This window comes from Polyodon spathula, unplaced genomic scaffold (assembly GCF_017654505.1).
Source record: "Polyodon spathula isolate WHYD16114869_AA unplaced genomic scaffold, ASM1765450v1 scaffolds_61, whole genome shotgun sequence".
In the NCBI taxonomy this organism is placed as follows: domain Eukaryota; kingdom Metazoa; phylum Chordata; class Actinopteri; order Acipenseriformes; family Polyodontidae; genus Polyodon; species Polyodon spathula.
The window spans coordinates 318,403-339,917 of NW_024471555.1; the positions used below are offsets into that span (position 1 = coordinate 318,403).

At 42.3% G+C, this 21,515-nt stretch overlaps 1 protein-coding gene across 1 annotated transcript in view; it reads left to right on the top strand.

Annotated features, from left to right (window-relative positions):
• Positions 1-984: 984 nt before the first annotated feature.
• Positions 985-21,515, top strand: part of LOC121307916 (myosin heavy chain, fast skeletal muscle-like) — a 59,402-nt gene continuing 38,871 nt past the window's right edge. Inside the window, exons 1-2 of the mRNA XM_041240238.1 lie at positions 985-991; positions 2,408-2,492. Of these exons, the coding sequence (XP_041096172.1) occupies positions 985-991; positions 2,408-2,492 (92 nt within the window). The remainder of the gene's footprint in view (positions 992-2,407; positions 2,493-21,515) is intronic.

Consider the following 21,515-nt stretch of genomic DNA (forward strand, 5'->3'; position numbering starts at 1 on the left):
ATACTAAAAAATAACACACGGACAGTAATACACTGGTTTTAATCGACTCCCTAAAGAATAACACATGGACAGTAATACACTGGTTTTACTAGACTCTCTAAAGAATAACACACGGACAGTAATACACTGGTTTTACTAGACTCCCTAAAGAATAACACACGGACAGTAATACACTGGTTTTACTCGACTCCCTAAAGAATAACACACGGACAGTAATACACTGGTTTTAATCGACTCCCTAAACTATAACACACGGACAGTAATACACTGGTTTTACTCGACTCCCTAAAGAATAACACACGGACAGTAATACACTGGTTTTACTCGACTCCCTAAAGAATAACACACGGACAGTAATACACTGGTTTTACTCGACTCCCTAAAGAATAACACACGGACAGTAATACACTGGTTTTACTCGACTCCCTAAAGAATAACACACGGACAGTAATACACTGGTTTTACTCGACTCTCTAAAGAATAACACACGGACAGTAATACACTGGTTTTACTCGACTCCCTAAAGAATAACACACGGACAGTAATACACTGGTTTTACTCGACTCCCTAAAGAATAACACACGGACAGTAATACACTGGTTTTACTCGACTCCCTAAAGAATAACACACGGACAGTAATACACTGGTTTTACTCGACTCCCTAAAGAATAACACACGGACAGTAATACACTGGTTTGGTTTTACTCGACTCTCTAAAGAATAACACACGGACAGTAATACACTAGTTTTACTCGACTCCCTAAAGAATAACACACGGACAGTAATACACTGGTTTTACTAGACTCTCTAAAGAATAACACACAGACAGTAATACACTGGTTTTAATCGACTCCCTAAAGAATAACACACGGACAGTAATACACTGGTTTTACTCGAGTAATACACTGGTTTTACTCGACTCTCTAAAGAATAACACACGGACAGTAATACACTGGTTTTACTCGACTCCCTAAAGAATAACACATGGACAGTAATACACTGGTTTTACTAGACTCTCTAAAGAATAACACACGGACAGCAATACACTGGTTTTACTCGACTCTCTAAAGAATAACACACGGACAGTAATACACTAGTTTTACTCGACTCTCTAAAGAATAACACACGGACAGTAATACACTGGTTTTACTCGACTCTCTAAAGAATAACACACGGACAGTAATACACTAGTTTTACTCGACTCCCTAAAGAATAACACACGGACAGTAATACACTGGTTTTACTCGACTCTCTAAAGAATAACACACGGACAGTAATACACTGGTTTTAATCGACTCCCTAAACTATAACACACGGACAGTAATACACTGGTTTTACTCGACTCCCTAAAGAATAACACACTGGTTTTACTTGACTCTCTAAAGAATAACACACGGACAGTAATACACTGGTTTTACTCGACTCTCTAAAGAATAACACACGGACAGTAATACACTGGTTTTACTCGACTCCCTAAAGAATAACACACGGACAGTAATACACTGGTTTTACTCGACTCCCTAAAGAATAACACACGGACAGTAATACACTGGTTTTAATCGACTCTCTAAAGAATAACACACGGACAGTAATACACTGGTTTTACTCGACTCTCTAAAGAATAACACACGGACAGTAATACACTAGTTTTACTCGACTCCCTAAAGAATAACACACGGACAGTAATACACTGGTTTTACTCGACTCTCTAAAGAATAACACACGGACAGTAATACACTGGTTTTACTCGACTCCCTAAAGAATAACACACTACACTGGTTTTACTAGACTCTCTAAAGAATAACACACAGACAGTAATACACTGGTTTTAATCGACTCCCTAAACTATAACACACGGACAGTAATACACTGGTTTTACTTGACTCCCTAAAGAATAACACACTGGTTTTACTTGACTCTCTAAAGAATAACACACGGACAGTAATACACTGGTTTTACTCGACTCCCTAAAGAATAACACACGGACAGTAATACACTGGTTTTACTCGACTCCCTAAACAATCCACTTAGTTTAGAACATAAGAACATTTACAAACGGAAAGAAGCCATTCGGCAGATTATTGCTCATCGGTTCCTACAGTATACTTGCTGATTGATTTTAAAACTTGGTCCAGTCGGGTCTTGAAGGATCCCAGTGATTCAGCATCAATGACATGGCTATGTTGTTTCCATACCCTCACCACTCTCCTACTCTCTATGTCTTCATATTTTATGGTTGTGCACCAGTTCTTGCAAACCTAATCACAGGTTGAATGGGATGGTAAGAAGATATTTCTTAAGCACTGCATGTTTTTCAGGTCAGTAAACACTATATGAGAATAGATCTAAAGGAATTAAGTCTTGAGAGATAATGTGTTCAGCTGTCTTCCTTCTTTTTTCCCTCCAGTTTTTATCATCAACCTGATCGCTGGTAAGAAGTTCCAGCACTTCAATGCAGTCCTGGAGACCTACATCTGCCTGAGCACAGCAGGGTTAGAAACAGGAATGGAGCTATTTACTTAACCAGCAATGACTCCTCTGAGTCCATAGTCCTTCACCATATCATTAACCCCTGCGGTCCCATTGATGGGCTCCCCTAGTGAGAGTGGTGTGCAGGGCATGCAGGCAGGCGGAGTGCAGTTCTGCATCCTGGCTGTGCCGAGTTGACAATCTTAACTGGGGATCCCACAGAAAGCATTGCTTTAGCCTAGCTTTCCCGTGGGTTTGGGAAGCAAAATCAACAGAGACTGCTTCACCTTGCCATGCTGCAGTGGTTGCATGGTTATAAAAAACAAAAATCTATTCAAGCAGGTCTCAGAGGTTTTAGTTTTTTTCACACCAGGGACTTCACAAATTGTGTTTTCAATGCTTGTGTCACTTTTCATCAAGTTATCAGCCTGCAACAGCCAAACAATGACCTTCCCCTTGTTCCAGCTTAACAGTGGGTTTCTCTGCGTTCATGGTTACGATCAACCAACACGTTTGGGGTGACCTGATAATCCCCCCTGTACTTTTCACTCACTCAGTCTCAGCAGCAAACACTGCGGCTGGAAGAGCTAAGACCCACCTAGATTTTGAAGCAATTGTAAAGGTTTGAAACTAGCAGCTGTCTTCCTGTTTTTAGTGATTCTTTTTGTATTCTGGCTCATAGCAAATTAAGCTTATATCTTTGGAACAAGTTACAATACATTATTCAGCATGGTGGGAATATTACATTTTTTATGGCTGACTTCAGAACTGTTCAGTACACATCTTTTACCACAAGCGTTGTCAGAATACACCTTTAACTTGGTGTGTTGCCCTGACCTCTCCACAAGGTGAGAGTGGCTTGTTTTGCGGTCCACAAGTTGTCAATAGAGTGGGTTTGACAACACTCAGAATGTGTCACTCTTGTGGTTCGTTTATTTTTAAAGTGTTTAACATACTGTTTTCATTTTGATCAGGCAGCACAATCTTTACAGGGGGGTTTGATCAAGTACGTTATTGAGCACAGTCTAGATCTATGAGGATAGAAGCATTTTGGCTCAATCATTGGAGATGTCTGATTTTTATCTGTACGTTCATAACATTTTCAGTTCATGTCAGCAGACTGTGTTCCTGTCGCAGCTGTGTTTCTCACCTCGCCGATGCTGAGCTGGTAACAAGGCACTTGATGGTTTCTGACGTAGATCTCCTCAGACTCCTGTGGCCTGTGGTGGCAGGCAGGCAGTCAGGCAGCTACCTGAACCAGTCTCTACTGGCCAGGCTGGCTGTCAATGGCTGACAAATGAAGCTGAGCACACTTTCCCTGGATTTGTCTTTAAGATGCGTCCCATCCTAGCTATCCTGAAGTGCCTATTTCATGGTGCTTTTGCACATTCCATTTTAGTCGCACGTACGGATTTGCGAAAAGAAAGCCGAAGTTCCAAAGCTGGGGCGGGCCATGACTGTGTCACAGGATTGTTGAGCAGCTTTGGTACATCAATGTCCAGGTTTCGGGTCTTTAGGAGGTAAATACCCATACGGTAGTGATTACATTTCTGTTTAGGGAACCAGGGTTATGATAATAACCTGACATTTTGTTTTGCTTTGTCTGAGAATTTAGGTTGTGCGTTTTGTTTTTTCTTACTAGGCTGTAGCTTGTCGAGGTCTATGTCAAAGCCAGGATCCATGATATAACCACATCACAGAGAAATATTATGATAATGTTACATTTTCACAAAAACATTATGAAACAAAATACATATAAGTGTATAACAATAATATAAAAATAAACGTTATTGAAAAAAGTGATTTGGCACAATATATATGATTTGCATGCTTTTATTTAATATCAGTTTGGGACACATTAGTTGAAAAATCACCCTATAGTTATTATAAACAGATGTTCAGTAGTGTTATAAACAACACATGTAACAAAGACATTGTAAAGAAATAATTACTCTAGACTGCCACTTGATGAGATGTTTTAGGCTAGTAATGTGCCATTAGAATTGTATTGTAATAAATTGCTACCCCTTGTCAATAATAAATCAATGCTAAATGTTAATGCATGTTTAATAACACATTTATAGATGGATCCTTAAACTAAAGTGTGATCAAAGCACAGCTGACATGTGCTATTTGCAGGTGTTTCATGTGACTTTGTGGAAGTTTAGTGTTGCGGTCAAGGCTAGTGGCAGGATAGCAGGAGACAGGAGATTGCATTTTCAGCATGTTTTCTGCACCCTTTTATTTTAGCAAACAAAGAAATCAAAACTAAACCAAAATAAACATGCACCCAAGCAAAGGCTGTCCCGGTGCAGAACAGAGAGCGCAGTCTGCTGCTGTCCAAACTAACTGCTAGCCTGGAGCTGACGCCCAGCTCCTCTTCAAAGCACGTGATCAGTGAATCAGTTAGCACCTGCAGGCCACAGTCCACACATGGTTTAGCAGGGAGAGGATTCCCCAGCCCTGCCATATTTTTCAAAAGAGAAACACGTGCTTAGCCTCCCACAGACCTGTGTTCCATTCCATTGGGGTCGAGGGTCATGTTGGGCATCAGGCAGGCTAATGCCTGACTGGCTCCATTCTGTGTTATTCAGCCATTCTTTTAAACACAGATGGGATAAGCTATGTATCCCAGGAAGAGGGAAGAAGCCATGCCTGGATAGAATAATTCTAGCAGTGATTCAATGAATTCTTTCAGTGATTGGATGGCAGTTCATTAATGGCTGCATTCAGTTTCAGCAGTCAGGGGGATAACCCATCTAGAACACGGTGAGGCGCTGTCTGGTGAAGTGTGTGTGCAGCTCCTGAGTGCTGCGGCAGTTGTGTCCAGTCACTCCAGGCAGGAGTCAGGTTAGCAGTGTCTCTGTGGTGATGCAGGGCTCTATGTTTAAAGGGGTATTGCTGGGCATTGTGCAGTAGAGACCATAACAAAGCTCCACGCATTGTGACAGTTGCACATACAGATCAAGGTGACTAATTCTCAATGTGAACCTGACCTCGCTATAAAAAATATATTGCTGCTCTAGAAAGAGTGCAAAGAAGAGCGACCAGAATTATTTCGGGCTTAAAAGGCATGTCATATGCAGACAGGCTAAAAGAATTAAATCTGTTCAGTCTTGAACAAAGAAGGCTACGTGGCGACCTAATTCAAGCATTCAAAATTCTAAAAGGTATTGACAGTGTCGACCCAAGGGACTTTTTCAGCCTGAAAAAAGAAACAAGGATCAGGGGTTACAAATGGAGATTAGATAAAGGGGCATTCAGAACAGAAAATAGGAGGCACTTTTTTACACAGAGCATTGTGAGGGTCTGGAATCAACTCCCCAGTAATGTTGTTGAAGCTGACACCCTGGGATCCTTCAAGAAGCTGCTTGATGAGATTCTGGGATCAATAAGCTACTAACAACCAAACGAGCAAGATGGGCCGAATGGCCTCCTCTCGTTTGTAAACTTTCTTATGTTCTTATGTTCTTATGAATGGTGCATTGTAAAAGTGCACCTGCAGAACAATGAGTCCAGCCATCATGCCTGAAGGACAGGGGAATAAAACCCATTAGTTTTCCTAATTACTCCTGCATATGGAATTCATTTTAAATGTAGCAGGGTATTGAGCTGTTTCACGCTGCATTCCAGCATGGCAGTGTCCCATTGAACACAGGCTTCTATATTATTGAAACATTTGGCTTATTCACAGTTCCTTTAAAATTTGAATTGCGGCAAAAATGGTAAGTGCTATCAAGGATTCATAATTACATGTTTTAATCTACTTCACTATTTTTTATATTATATACATTACAGAATATTCTGTCTGCTCTCAACTGTACAGTCATATACAATTTTACAAACAAAAACTAATACTAATATGCATGTGTTTTTTTTTTTTTGTTTGTTTTTTTTTTGAGACTTTATCTGATATAAATTGTGCCTCTGTTTGTATGAAAGGTCTGATTTAAAGTTAGAACAAAGAAGAATAACTGGGACTTGACTGAAGTCTTTAACATCCTAAAAGGACTTGACATAGTTTATCCTATAGCCAATACTTTTAAGTGCAGCATAGAAACCAGGACCAGAGGCCACAGTCAGAAATGAAGTGGAGACAGACTTAGGAGAAGTCTTAAGAGCACCCTGTCTGAATTCAGAGTGGTCTCCCGTCATGTGTCATGTGTTCACACTCCCGTTACTGTTGCCCAATGATGGGGACTACGATTAGTAATAGTGTGAGAGGGCAGGAGGCACATTATAGAGAGTGGTGAGGGTATGGCACGGGTTAACTAGCCATGTTGCTGATACTGAATCATTAGGTTCTTTTAAGACATGGCTTGAAGTTCTCATCTCATTATTATGCTATGTATCACGCCTCATATTGTGATTAACTCTCTTCAGTTGCTCGCTGACAGAGTAATATAAAATTACACCTGTGCTCCTTTGGCTCAGTGGGCAGACATAGAGTTAATCTGTGAACCAGGCGACCAGGGTTGGATCCCAAGTCTCTTACTCTATGTTGAGTTCTGGATGTTGGTGTACCTTCCCAGCATCTCCTTACAAGAGGCATGTGGCAGGTACAAGACCCTTAAAGCAATTACTGTTGAATACCATGGAAAGTGCAGTAAAGAAAAGTGGCAAAGTATAGTAAAGCATAGTAAACACAAGCTGAAATCATGACGAAGCAAAATTATCATGATGAATGACGTTTCTGTTGAAGTCCTGTTCAACCAGGGTAAAATCATAAAGGGCCTGTCAAGCAGTGACATCACAGTAAAGGGCTGCTTTGGGGAAGCTCAAAATAATTTAAACCATGACTGAGAGAAACACAGCAGCTTTAATCTGTCCATACACCATGCTCACAACTAAATCTCTTGAACCTGCTTTATTGCAGTCTGTCTTGTTTGTGATTCAGTCCTTTGTGATCTTAATTAAATTTCGTGTTCACTGTCGTCATTGAAGTGTTGATGAACCCATTTGTAACTCCTGCTGCCACAGTCAGCTGGTGCTTCCTGGAAATAAGATCTAATTCTCAGAGAGAGTTCACAGAAAAACAAACAAGCTGTCATCTTGCTCTCCCTGTTCGCTAATGGCGACATTAAGAACATAAGAACATAAGAAAGTTTACAAACGAGAGGAGGCCATTCGGCCCATCTTGCTCGTTTGGTTGTTAGTAGCTTATTGATCCCAGAATCTCATCAAGCAGCTTTTTTAAGGATCCCAGGGTGTCAGCTTCAACAACATTACTGGGGAGTTGATTCCAGACCCTCACGATTCTCTGTGTAAAAAAGCGACTCCTATTTTCTGTTCTGAATGCCCCTTTATCTAATCTCCATTTGTGACCCCTGATCCTTGTTTCTTTTTTCAGGCTGAAAAAGTCCCTTGGGTCGACACTGTCAATACCTTTTAGAATTTTGAATGCTTGAATTAGGTCGCCACGTAGCCTTCTTTGTTCAAGACTGAACAGATTCAATTCTTTTAGCCTGTCTGCATATGACATGCCTTTTAAGCCCGGAATAATTCTGGTCGCTCTTCTTTGCACTCTTTCTAGAGCAGCAATATCTTTTTTATAGCGAGGTGACCAGAACTGCACACAATATTCAAGATGAGGTCTTACTAGTGCATTGTACAGTTTTAACATTACTTCCCTTGATTTAAATTCAACACTTTTCACAATGTATCCGAGCATCTTGTTAGCCTTTTTTATAGCTTCCCCACTTTATCTTTGTCTAGATGAAGACATTTCTGAGTCAATAAAAACTCCTAGGTCTTTTTCATAGATTCCTTCTCCAATTTCAGTATCTCCCATATGATATTTATAATGTACATTTTTATTTCCTGCGTGCAGTACCTTACACGTTTCTCTATTAAATGTCATTTGCCATGTGTCTGCCCAGTTCTGAATCTTGTCTAGATCATTTTGAATGACCTTTGCTGCTGCAACAGTGTTTGCCACTCCTCCTATTTTTGTGTCGTCTGCAAATTTAACATGTTTGCTTACTATACCAGAAACTAAATCACTAATGTGGATTAGGAATAGCAGAGGACCTAATACTGATCCCTGTGGTACACCACTGGTTACCACACTCCATTCTGAGGTTTTTCCTCTAATCAGTACTTTCTGTTTTCTACATGTTAACCACTCCCTAATCCATGTACATGTGTTTCCTTGAATCCCTACTGTGTTCAGTTTGAGAATTAATCTTTTGTGCAGGACTTTGTCAAAAGCTTTCTGGAAATCTAAATAAACCATGCCATATGCGTTGCAATTATCCATTATCAATGTTGCAGCCTCAAAAAAATCAAGCAAGTTAGTTAGGCACGATCTCCCTTTCCTAAAAACATGTTGACTGTCTCCCAGAACCCTGTTACCATATAGGTAATTTTCCATTTTGGATCTTATTATAGTTTCCATAAGTTTGCATATAATAGAAGTCAGGCTTACTGGTCTGTAGTTACCTGGTTCAGTTTTGTTTCCCTTTTTGTGGATCGGTATTACGTTTGCAATTTTCCAGTCTGTCGGTACCACCCCTGTGTCAAGAGACTGCTGCATGATCTTGGTTAGCGGTTTGTAAATTACTTCTTTCATTTCTTTGAGTACTACTAGGAGGATCTCATCCAGCCCAGGGGATTTGTTTATTTTAAGAGCTCCTAGTCCCTTTAACACTTCTGCCTCAGTTATGCTAAAGTTATTTAAAACTGGATAGGAACTGGATGACACGTGGGGCATGTTGTCCGTATCTTCCTTTGTAAAAACTTGTGAAAAGTAATCATTTAATATATTTGCTATTTTTTTTCTTCATCTACGATTTTGCCATTTGTATCTCTTAAACATTTAATCTCCTCTTTGAATGTTCGCTTGCTGTTGTAATATTGGAAAAACATTTTGGAATTGGTTTTAGCTCCCTTAGCAATGTTCATTTCTATTTCTTCTCTTGGCCTTTCTAACTTCCTTTTTGACTTGCGTTTGCAGTTCTGTGTACTCTTTCTGCGTACTTTCTTTTTGGTCCTTTTTTAATGCTCTGTAAAGTGCCTTTTTTCGCTGAATATTTTTTTTAATTGATCTATTAAACCATTTTGGCAATTTAGTTTTACATTTAGATTTGTCTACTTTAGGGATATAATTGTTTTGCGCCTCTAGTACTACATTTTTGAAGAACAACCATCCTTCTTCTGTGGGTGTTTTCTCTATTTTACTCCAATCTACTTCTGTTAGTCTCTGTTTCATACCTTCATAGTTTGCTTTTCTAAAACTGTAAACCTTAGCTTTAGTCATTACTTTTGGGGTTTTAAAAAACACTTCAAATGAGACCATGTTATGGTCTGAGTTTGCCAGTGGTTCTCTGACCTCTGTTTTAGTTATTCTATCTTCGTTATTTGAAAAGACTAAATCAAGGCATGCCTCCCCTCTAGTCGGTGCCTTGACAAATTGTGTTAGGAAGCAGTCATTTGTCATTTCCACCATTTCTATTTCATCCTTTGTGCTACCCACCGGGTTTTCCCATTTTATTTGGGGGAAGTTGAAATCCCCCATTAGTATGGCTTCTCCTTTGCTACACGCATTTCTAATGTCATTGTATAACAGATTATTTTGCTCACCGTCTGAATCTGGCGGTCTATAGCATGCTCCTATTATTATGCCCTTTTAATTTTTGTCCGTTATTCTGACCCATATTGATTCGGTTTTATTTTCTTTGTCCAGGTTTAACACCTGGGCTTCAAGACTGTTTCTTATGTATAGCGCTACCCCTCCTCCTCTTCTGTCCTGCCTGTCTTTCCTATACAGTGTATACCCACAAATATTATATTCGTCCCCATCACTCTCAGACAACCACGTTTCTGTAACACCTATCACATCATAGTTACTTGTTAGTGCAGTAGCTTCAAGTTCTAGAATTTTGTTTCTGATACTTCTAGCATTTAGATAAATACATTTAATGGTTGTCTTACCTGAGTTGTTGTTCTTGTTTTGATGCGGTCTCCCTTCTGTTTTTTTGTTGATTTCTCCCCCCTTCCTTTCTAGTTTAAATGCTTCTGAACCTGCTCGAGGATCTTTTCTCCAAGTAGACTGGTTCCCTTGTTTATTTAAGTGCAGTCCGTCCCGTCTATACAGATAGTCCTCGTTGTAGAATGTGGTCCAATGATCAAGATAGGTGAAGCCTTCCCGTGTGCACCACGTCTTCAGCCATGCGTTTTGATTAATTATTTCCAGCTGTCCATATGGTCCTTTGCAAGGTGCCGGTAGTATACCAGAAAATACCACAGTTTTGGTTTTCTCTTTTAATTTCCTTCCTAGCTCTCTGAATTTGTTTTGCAGGGATTTTGGTCTGTCTCTTCCAATGTTGTTTGTACCGATGTGGACGACTACTACCGGGTCGTCTCCTGTTCGTTCTAGGAGCCTGTCCACGTTCTCAGTGATGTGCTTGACCGAGGCTCCCAGAAGGCAGCACACTGTTGTAGTAAGGGGGTCCAAACTGCGAATTGAACTTGCTGTGTTTCTCAATATGGAGTCCCCAACAATCATGACCTCCCTTCTTTTTGCTGTCTGGTCACCACTGTCAATGGGGTCCCGGATGTTGTTCCTTTCATTCTCTTGTTGTTGGTTCTGCTCATCAAAATTCTGAAGTGACTCAAATCTGTTGGTTGTTTTGATTTCTGGTGGTTGTGTTTGACAAAGTTTCTTTTTTTCCCTGCTTCTGCCTACCTGAACCCAGCTGTTCTGACCTTCTATCTCCCTGGTGGCTTTCAGTCTGTTAGGGGTGATGCAGACTTCCATGAATTGTGGGTGTGCCAGTTCCTCAAGATCCTGTTGCTGTCTCACTTCTTCCAGCTCCATTTCTAGCATACTTACTAGTTTATGCAAGTCCTGGATCGCGCGGCACTTTACGCACACTTGGTTTAGCTCCGCTGGGTTTTCTCGGATTTCCCACATCAAGCAGGTGTCACAGATTACTGGCTTGAAGACCATGTTGAGGGTTTTTTTTTTTGAAGTTTAGTTTCTTCTGCAGCCGTCAACCTGCTTTCAAACTGCTTCTAAACTGCTCTGTACTTTTCCACGCCTGTACTTCTCCCACTCGCTGTCGCTTCCACTCGCTGGGAAGACTGCCTCGTTTAACTGCGTTGTTCTGCTGTGCTGTTAGCTCCTCCCCTCGCTCGTGTCTCAGAACGGCGCTGAATTTGAATCAGCTGCTCCCAGTTTCAGCTTGTTTGTTATCACAAAAACACACGCGGCTGTTTGACTTTGAGCTGCTGTTGTGTTTCCCCAATGTCCTCTGTTTTCTGATTAAAGCAATTCAAAATGCAGTTTCTCCTTACTGCTTCTAAACTGCTCTGTACTTTTCCACGCCTGTACTTCTCCCACTCGCTGTCGCTGGGAAGACTGCCTTGTTTAACTCCTTTAGCTGCACTGTGAGTGCCATGGACAAGGCTCCTGCTGTTGTTTGGTCCTTTATATACAAAGCGCTGTATTTTTTAGTTCACGGTTCAAACAGGAAATTCAGTGAAGCAGTTTCCTTTTTTCTTAGAAAGAATATTCAAGGCTCTATTATAACCTCTATTTTTATTGCTTCTTGTATCCCATGACAATTTGGAGATATGAAATCCTGCAGTCTGAAAAAAAAAATCTACCAGTAAGTTGTTAAGATGCTGGTTGGACGATCAGATTTGTCCAGGTTTTCTGTAGAGTTGAGAGAGCTAACACTGTCAGCTCTGAGGTCAACAACACTGAAAACACATCAGAGCCATTCAGCATCAGAGGCAGCGTGTCACACAGGGAACACAAAGAGTTAGGCACAGATGGGTTTAAAATGCAGACGCTGTTCCAGCCAAGTGGTACAAAACACGCTGATATAAAGGAGAACTCTTAAGCAGAACATGTACAGAGCAATAAATAAAACAATAAACCCCTCTAGCTGCTACATGTAGTGTTTCTAAATCCCAGACTGGATTTTCACTTAGTTTTGTTGTGCCAAAGTGTTTTCTATATGGTCACATTCAGAACTGAATGCTGCTTTGCGCTAAAATGCTTAACCTTCCTATTACTTTTCCTAGGTTTGGGTCACAAACTTATAAACAGAAAATAAAAGCTTTGAAATATTTATTTTTTTAGAACTGATCCGTATACAAACATAATGCCAGATGTATTTATCTCTGTAGCTTTGTATTCATGAAGAAAATCAAATGCTTTTGCTTGGTCTATTGTTATTGTTATTGTTATGGTGATGATGTCTGGAAATGGCTGCACCTGTCTGGAGAGATGATTATTAACACGGTTCATACAAATCTCTGCACGGCAGAGGTTAGTAGAGACTCATTTTCTTTGCAGGCACAGGCATCTCTCAGGTAAAGAGGTTAAAAAATGTGGTTATAGGACAAAGACATTTTAGCAGAGCTGCACAGAGACAGTGAAGAGGATGTGTCAGAAACTGAAGATAATAATGATGATGGTCATGATTACCATGAATCATCCTTTAATGAGTCTAAAGAAGCTGACAGCAATATGCCATGTTTTCTCCTTCAATATCTAAGAGGTGGAGAATCAAACTCTCCCACCTGCCTATTGCTTCTAATGTGAGCGTCAAACATTCAAGTAAAAAAATGGAAGTATAACACAGGCACATAAAAATCAATGTGGGCTGTCAAAAATAAAATCAAAATGTTGCTGTGATGAACAGGAATGTGATCATGTGTACCATGACGTGCAGCCAGACATGACTACAATTCCTCCAAAAGGGGAGTTGACATCGGTGCGCTGGCCACTGGCTATCTTCTAAAGTACGGTTGATGTGTCAGCATACAAGGCTTTTGTCCTTTGGACTGATATCAGAGCAAGCTGTATCGATGCATACGTTTCATAGAGATGTTGGGCAAGGCACTAGTCACACTCCTCATTCAAAGAAGAGCAGGAATGCCTACAGCACCGGCAGCAATGGCTCTTATCCAGAATGTTTAGAGAAGGAGTCAGTGCATTGCTCAGAATGTTTAGCGAAGGAGTCAGTGCATTGCTCAGAATGTTTAGAGAAGGAGTCAGTGCATTGCTCAGAATGTTTAGAGAAGGAGTCAGTGCATTGCTCAGAATGTTTAGAGGAGTCAATGCATTGCTCAGAATGTTTAGAGAAGGAGTCAGTGCATTGCTCAGAATGTTTAGAGAAGGAGTCAGTGCATTGCTCAGAATGTTTAGAGAAGGAGTCAGTGCATTGCTCAGAATGTTTAGAGAAGGAGTCAGTGCATTGCTCAGAATGTTTAGAGAAGGAGTCAGTGCATTGCTCAGAATGTTTAGAGAAGGAGTCAGTGCATTGCTCAGAATGTTTAGAGAAGGAGTCAGTGCATTGCTCAGAATGTTTAGAGAAGGAGTCAGTGCATTGCTCAGAATGTTTAGAGAAGGAGTCAGTGCATTGCTCAGAATGTTTAGAGAGTCAGTGCATTGCTCAGAATGTTTAGAGGAGGAGTCAATGCATTGCTCAGAATGTTTAGAGAAGGAGTCAGTGCATTGCTCAGAATGTTTAGAGAAGGAGTCAGTGCATTGCTCAGAATGTTTAGAGAAGGAGTCAGTGCATTGCTCAGAATGTTTAGAGAAGGAGCCAGTGCATTGCTCAGAATGTTTAGAGAAGGAGTCAGTGCATTGCTCAGAATGTTTAGAGAAGGAGTCAGTGCATTGCTCAGAATGTTTAGAGAAGGAGTCAGTGCATTGCTCAGAATGTTTAGAGAAGGAGTCAGTGCATTGCTCAGAATGTTTAGAGGAGGAGTCAGTGCATTGCTCAGAATGTTTAGAGAAGGAGTCAGTGCATTGCTCAGAATGTTTAGAGGAGGAGTCAGTGCATTGCTCAGAATGTTTAGAGAAGGAGTCAGTGCATTGCTCAGAATGTTTAGAGAAGGAGTCAGTGCATTGCTCAGAATGTTTAGAGGAGGAGTCAATGCATTGCTCAGAATGTTTAGAGAAGGAGTCAATGCATTGCTCAGAATGTTTAGCGGAGGAGTCAGTGCATTGCTCAGAATGTTTAGAGAAGGAGCTCAGTGCATTGCTCAGAATGTTTAGAGAAGGAGTCAGTGCATTGCTCAGAATGTTTAGAGAAGGAGTCAGTGCATTGCTCAGAATGTTTAGAGAAGGAGTCAGTGCATTGCTCAGAATGTTTAGAGAAGGAGTCAGTGCATTGCTCAGAATGTTTAGAGGAGTCAATGCATTGCTCAGAATGTTTAGAGAAGGAGTCAGTGCATTGCTCAGAATGTTTAGAGAAGGAGTCAGTGCATTGCTCAGAATGTTTAGAGAAGGAGTCAGTGCATTGCTCAGAATGTTTAGAGAAGGAGTCAGTGCATTGCTCAGAATGTTTAGAGGAGTCAATGCATTGCTCAGAATGTTTAGAGAAGGAGTCAGTGCATTGCTCAGAATGTTTAGAGAAGGAGTCAGTGCATTGCTCAGAATGTTTAGAGAAGGAGTCAGTGCATTGCTCAGAATGTTTAGAGAAGGAGCCAGTGCATTGCTCAGAATGTTTAGAGAAGTCAGGAGCCAGTGAGTCAATGCATTGCTCAGAATGTTTAGAGGAGTCAATACATTGCTCAGAATGTTTAGAGAAGGAGTCAGTGCATTGCTCAGAATGTTTAGAGGAGTCAATGCATTGCTCAGAATGTTTAGAGGAGTCAATACATTGCTCAGAATGTTTAGAGAAGGAGTCAGTGCATCTCTGCCTGCAGCAACTGGCATTTGCAAAAACATGTAAGATGCAACTGTTGCCCTTCAAACAATGATGATAACACACACATTACACCTGTGTGAAATGCAGGGAGTATCTGTGCAAGCATCATGTTTACCTTTTGTCCTTCATGTGCAACGTGATCTCACAGTTCTGTTTTGCATTTACAAAGGAACCTGATGTTTTTTCACTTTAACACTTTTGTCTTATTTTTTTAATATATCCACATTCATTGGAACATTTATAAAGAAATATTATTGAAAATTAATGTACCATAGTGATAATTAATAGTTAGTACTTTTTACATACTTGAAATTCTGCACTATGCTCAAGCTTCATTCATTCCCTTCACCAAATATTAAGGGACAATACAATTTTGTTTCTGTGTAATAAAATGGTCACATAATGTTGCGATACAATTATAATAGAGTTTACATACATTTCTAATATTTAACATGAAAGTTAAAAAGTTATGCAAAGAAAAGATGTTTTATCAGTTCATGGCTGTTTCAATGTATTATATGCAGAGTCACTTACAATAGGGCACTGATTTAACATCTCATCTGCAAGATGGAGCACAAGGAGCTTCAGTGATTTGCTCAGGGTCACACAGTGAGTCAGTTAGTGGCAGAGGTGGGATTTGAACTGGTGACTTTCTGGTTACAAGTCCTGGACTTTAACCACTGGACCACACTGCTTCCTGTGCCAATATGTTGGCTTTACAGAGGTAGGCTGTGAACTATGCATTATATGTAGGGCACTTACAATAGAGAGAGAGAGAGACACAGACAGACAGACAGACAGACAGACAGAGACTGAGACTTAACAATCCTTTATTAACGGAACGCTTCTTACAGGTTATAAAACTATAAAAGAACCACAATAAATAAGAGTAACTTCACTGGCTCCAGGGATCAGCCTACGCCTCCCCAGCACGTCAGCACTAAAACCTTTAAAACTTTAAAAGCCAAACAAAATTTTCTTTAAATATAAACGTTAAGATCTCCTCCTTCCCTCAGTGACCAAACTGCCTCTGTGACACAGCACCTTGAGCCTCCTCACCACCATCACGTTGAACAGCCTGCCACCTGAGTCAGGCCTCAGCCTACAGCTTGTTTTCCTGAGATTTTAAAATGGCTAGCTTTGCTTGCCCGAGACAAAAATGAATTATTATACATATATTTTTATCACCACTATAGGGGACTCCAAAAATAAGCATCATTTTTGTGCAATGAACTCCCAGTCTCTGTAACAGCTCACTTAAGAGATTAAATAGAGGGTCTAGCCTCTCACACTCACTGTATGTATGGAATTGGGTTTCTTCTTGTGTACAGAAAACACAGTCTGAGCTGATATTCAGATCTATTTTATGAAGAAACCTTCATGTGGCTAATATTCCATGTATGAGTCTCTACTGTAGATCTCCTACTGTTTTATCCAGGGGAGGCTTGTACTGTACTCTCCATTCTGGATTCCCCTCCTCTCCTATTGACAGGTGAGCTCTCCATCTGGAATCTGCCACCCTCCTTAAAGCTCTGCATTGGGCTAGTTACTTTCTACACTTTTAAACAACAGGCGTTTCACTTTCTGTACTTTTAGAATCTGTCCTCTTTCCTCCTCCTCCCCCTCTCCTCTCTGCACTGCCTCATCTTCCACGGCTCCTCTGAGCCCTGGAGACAGACAGCCCTTCACTTCCCTCAGTACTTTCTCTGCCTGCCTCTCACAGTGCCAACCCAGCCCATCTTTTAGTTCAGCTGTACTGAGCCAATGAGAGTCCAGGCACTAGCAGCTGCCCTAGTTTAGTAATACCTGCCTTTACAAGGCTCTCCTGCAGTGCTAGAGACTGAAGGCACTGAGCTGTGATGAAAGGATTAAACAGTGGTCCTTCTTTATGAACTCATATTCTCCTCCCTTTCCACTCGCTGAGCTCCCCACACCTTTAGAACACTCAAATAAAAAGGAGGTAATCCAGAACTGTCCAAAGTTAGGTGATTAATTAAAAACAAATGAATACCAATTCCCAACAAATGAATACCAATTCCCAACGCCTCCACTTTGTTAAAAAAGAGGCAGGTAACCTCTCCCTGTGGGCTGCCTCCCCAGTATACCGCAGTCTCTGCAAAGCCTGCATTCTGAATGCTGCCACCCTGCTGGCAATGTCAACCGATCCTTGCCCTCCCTCATCATGGGGCAGGAATTTAATAGCTGGCCTCAAGCAGTGCTTCCCTCCCCAGAAAAACTCCAAAAAGAGCTTCCGTATTCTGTCTTTTAAGTTACTTGGGGTGTCCAGACACACTAACCTGTGCCACAGCATTGATACAGCTAGGTTGTTTATGACCAGGACCCTCCCTCTATCAGCTAGCAGCCCTAGCCACTGATCAAGTTGACCCTTCACCACCTCCACATGGTAAGTTAAAAAAATAATTTAACATTGAAATGGCACTCACCGCAAGCAGGCAATCCTCCACCGACACAGTGCTGTCAGGGTCACATCCAATCCTCCACCGGCACGGTGCTGTCAGGATCACACGCAATCCTCCACCGGCACGGTGCTGTCAGGATCACATGCAATCCTCCACCGGCACGATGCTGTCAGGATCACATGCAATCCTCCACCGGCACGGTGCTGTCAGGATCACATGCAATCCTCCACCGGCACGGTGCTGTCAGGATCACATGCAATCCTCCACCGGCACGGTGCTGTCAGGATCACATGCAATCCTCCACCGGCACGGTGCTGTCAGGATCACATGCAATCCTCCACCGGCACGGTGCTGTCAGGATCACATGCAATCCTCCACCGGCACGGTGCTGTCAGGATCACATGCAATCCTCCACCGGCACGGTGCTGTCAGGATCACATGCAATCCTCCACCGGCACGGTGCTGTCAGGATCACATGCAATCCTCCACCGGCACGGTGCTGTCAGGATCACATGCAATCCTCCACCGGCACGGTGCTGTCAGGATCACATGCAATCCTCCACCGGCACGGTGCTGTCAGGATCACATGCAATCCTCCACCGGCACGGTGCTGTCAGGATCACATGCAATCCTCCACCGGCACGGTGCTGTCAGGATCACATGCAATCCTCCACCGGCACGGTGCTGTCAGGATCACATGCAATCCTCCACCGGCACGGTGCTGTCAGGATCACATGCAATCCTCCACCGGCACGGTGCTGTCAGGATCACATGCAATCCTCCACCGGCACGGTGCTGTCAGGATCACATGCAATCCTCCACCGGCACGGTGCTGTCAGGATCACATGCAATCCTCCACCGGCACGGTGCTGTCAGGATCACATGCAATCCTCCACCGGCACGGTGCTGTCAGGATCACATGCAATCCTCCACCGGCACGGTGCTGTCAGGATCACATGCAATCCTCCACCGGCACGGTGCTGTCAGGATCACATGCAATCCTCCACCGGCACGGTGCTGTCAGGATCACATGCAATCCTCCACCGGCACGGTGCTGTCAGGATCACATGCAATCCTCCACCGGCACGGTGCTGTCAGGATCACATGCAATCCTCCACCGGCACGGTGCTGTCAGGATCACATGCAATCCTCCACCGGCACGGTGCTGTCAGGATCACATGCAATCCTCCACCGGCACGGTGCTGTCAGGATCACATGCAATCCTCCACCGGCACGGTGCTGTCAGGATCACATGCATTCCTCCACCGGTACGGTGCTGTCAGGATCACATGCAATCCTCCACCGGCACGGTGCTGTCAGGATCACATCAACAGCCGTGCCGGCGAGTCAAACCTGCTGCTCCCCCTGACTGGGACCCCATTACCGGGGCTAAGTCAGTCCCCCCACACCAAAACTATTTCTTCAAAAATACAAAACTTTGTCCTTACGTTTCTCCAGCTGCCACAAACGCCTCACAACAAGCCCCCTCCCTAGAGAGAGAGGTTAAGAGAGACATAAAGACTAGTGGAGCAGGCAGGGTAAATATAATTAGGTTCAGGCTTAAGCTGGTTCCAAAGGGTTTTGATGTTATTTACATGACAGTAGTACAAATGCAATTACAGTGGATGAGATCCCTAGAAAATCAGTGTTTTAATAAGTGTTGTGGTCTACCTGCAAACCCAGGAATGGAAATAAAGACTTCTATGGCATAGCAGTTTCACCTGGTTTTATTATGAGCTTTATTAGCTGCAGTGTGTAACAAGCTCAGGTGTGTCTTGTTGAACTCATAGTAAAACCAGAAATGGAACAAATTGTAATATAACGTGAGTCTTAGTTCAACCACTGAAGCCTGGGTGCCGATAACCTCAGCCCTCACCTGACCTGGCTCGTTACCCCTGCTGGACACCTGCTGCTCCGAGGGAGACGTGGCTCATCTCTACTGTGCTGCAGAAATCTTAAAATAAATCACAATCCAAGGGGATGTAGGGCTGGCTCACTAATTTTATGTGCCGGGATCCTGGCAATTTCATAAATAACTACTCAAATAAATAAATACATTCATAGGATTAAGAGAAAGGTTACTTGCTCAGACACTGAGAATCTGAGCTGCATGGTTTATAAGGCAACCTCCGAGCATGGATTAACATGATGACAGTAACTGGGAGCCCAAGGCCTCTTGGCAGCTCTAGAGAGGGATCGCATGTCAGTAATGAGGTTTGCAGCCAGAGCATTTTGCTAACATTGACAATACTGGCAGAAATGATAGAGTGGTGTCTTATGACTGTTTGCTGTATTTTAGCTAAGGGACAAGGATGCAGGGACTAGGAGGCAGGTCGAGTGGTTAGAGCTGAGTGACTGGGAGGGAGGCAGTGTGATCTAGGGGTTAGAGTTGAGGGACTGGGAGGCAGTATGGTCCAGTGATTAGCACGGTGGGACTCTAAGAGCAAGGTGCTACTGTAGAAGATAAAACAATAGAAATACAAGACCTCATTATCTATGCCCTTGGACACTGATGAGCATGTGAGGTGGAGGAAACAGGTTAAATAATGATGTACGTTGCTGTTTCCCGGACCGGATGAAAATTGATGAATTGTAGTTTTTTGGAAATTGCGTTTCAGACCGATTTACTATAGCATGATGGACGAGGCTTTCTAGTTTACACTGAGTGATCGTTGAATTTCATTTAATTATACCTTGTAGAGACCAGCATTACTTTAAGAGAAGTGTAGGGCCACTTCATTGCCAATTGCGTAGGATGATCGTCCCTTCAGCTGTACAGCACTGAAAACTGCACAATAAATAAAAAAAACAATAACAGCTTTATGTCACCCTGCAGTTTTCCAGAAACACAATCTATCCTGTGTTGTCCGCTCATTTATTTATTTTTTAATCAAACATTATAAAGGGCATAAATCACATGGGGATTGCATTTTTCAGCATTTTATTCAGGAACATTCACCAGGAGAAAGAGGCTTTATCTTGTGAACATTGTCTTGTGAACAATGTGTCCAATCACACTCCCTTCTTTCTCTTGTCATCATCACAGTGTGTCCAATCACACTCCCTTCTTTCTCTTGTGATCATCACAGTGTGTCCAATCACACTCCCTTCTTTCTCTTGTGATCATCACAGTGTGTCCAATCACAATCCCTTCTTTCTCTTGTGATCACACCAATCACACACCCTTCTTTCTCTTGTGATCATCACAGTGTGTCCAATCACACTCCCTTCTTTCTCTTGTCATCACAGTGTGTCCAATCACACTCCCTTCTTTCTCTTGTCATCACAGTGTGTCCAATCACACACCCTTCTTTCTCTTGTGATCACCACAGTGTGTCCAATCACACACCCTTCTTTCTCTTGTGATCATCACAGTGTGTCCAATCACACTCCCTTCTTTCTCTTGTCATCACAGTGTGTCCAATCACACACCCTTCTTTCTCTTGTGATCATCACAGTGTGTCCAATCACACTCCCTTCTTTCTCTTGTCATCACAGTGTGTCCAATCACACACCCTTCTTTCTCTTGTGATCATCACAGTGTGTCCAATCACACACCCTTCTTTCTCTTGTCATCACAGTGTGTCCAATCACACGCCCTTCTTTCTCTTGTCATCACCAGTGTGTCCAATCACACTCCCTTCTTTCTCTTGTGATCATCACAGTGTGTCCAATCACACACCCTTCTTTCTCTTGTGATCATCACAGTGTGTCCAATCACACACCCTTCTTTCTCTTGTGATCATCAGTGTGTCCAATCACACACCCTTCTTTCTCTTGTGATCATGTGTCCAATCACACTCCCTTCTTTCTGTGTCCAATCACACTCCCTTCTTTCTCTTGTCATCACAGTGTGTCCAATCACACACCCTTCTTTCTCTTCTGATCATCACAGTGTGTCCAATCACACTCCCTTCTTTCTCTTGTGATCATCACAGTGTGTCCAATCACACTC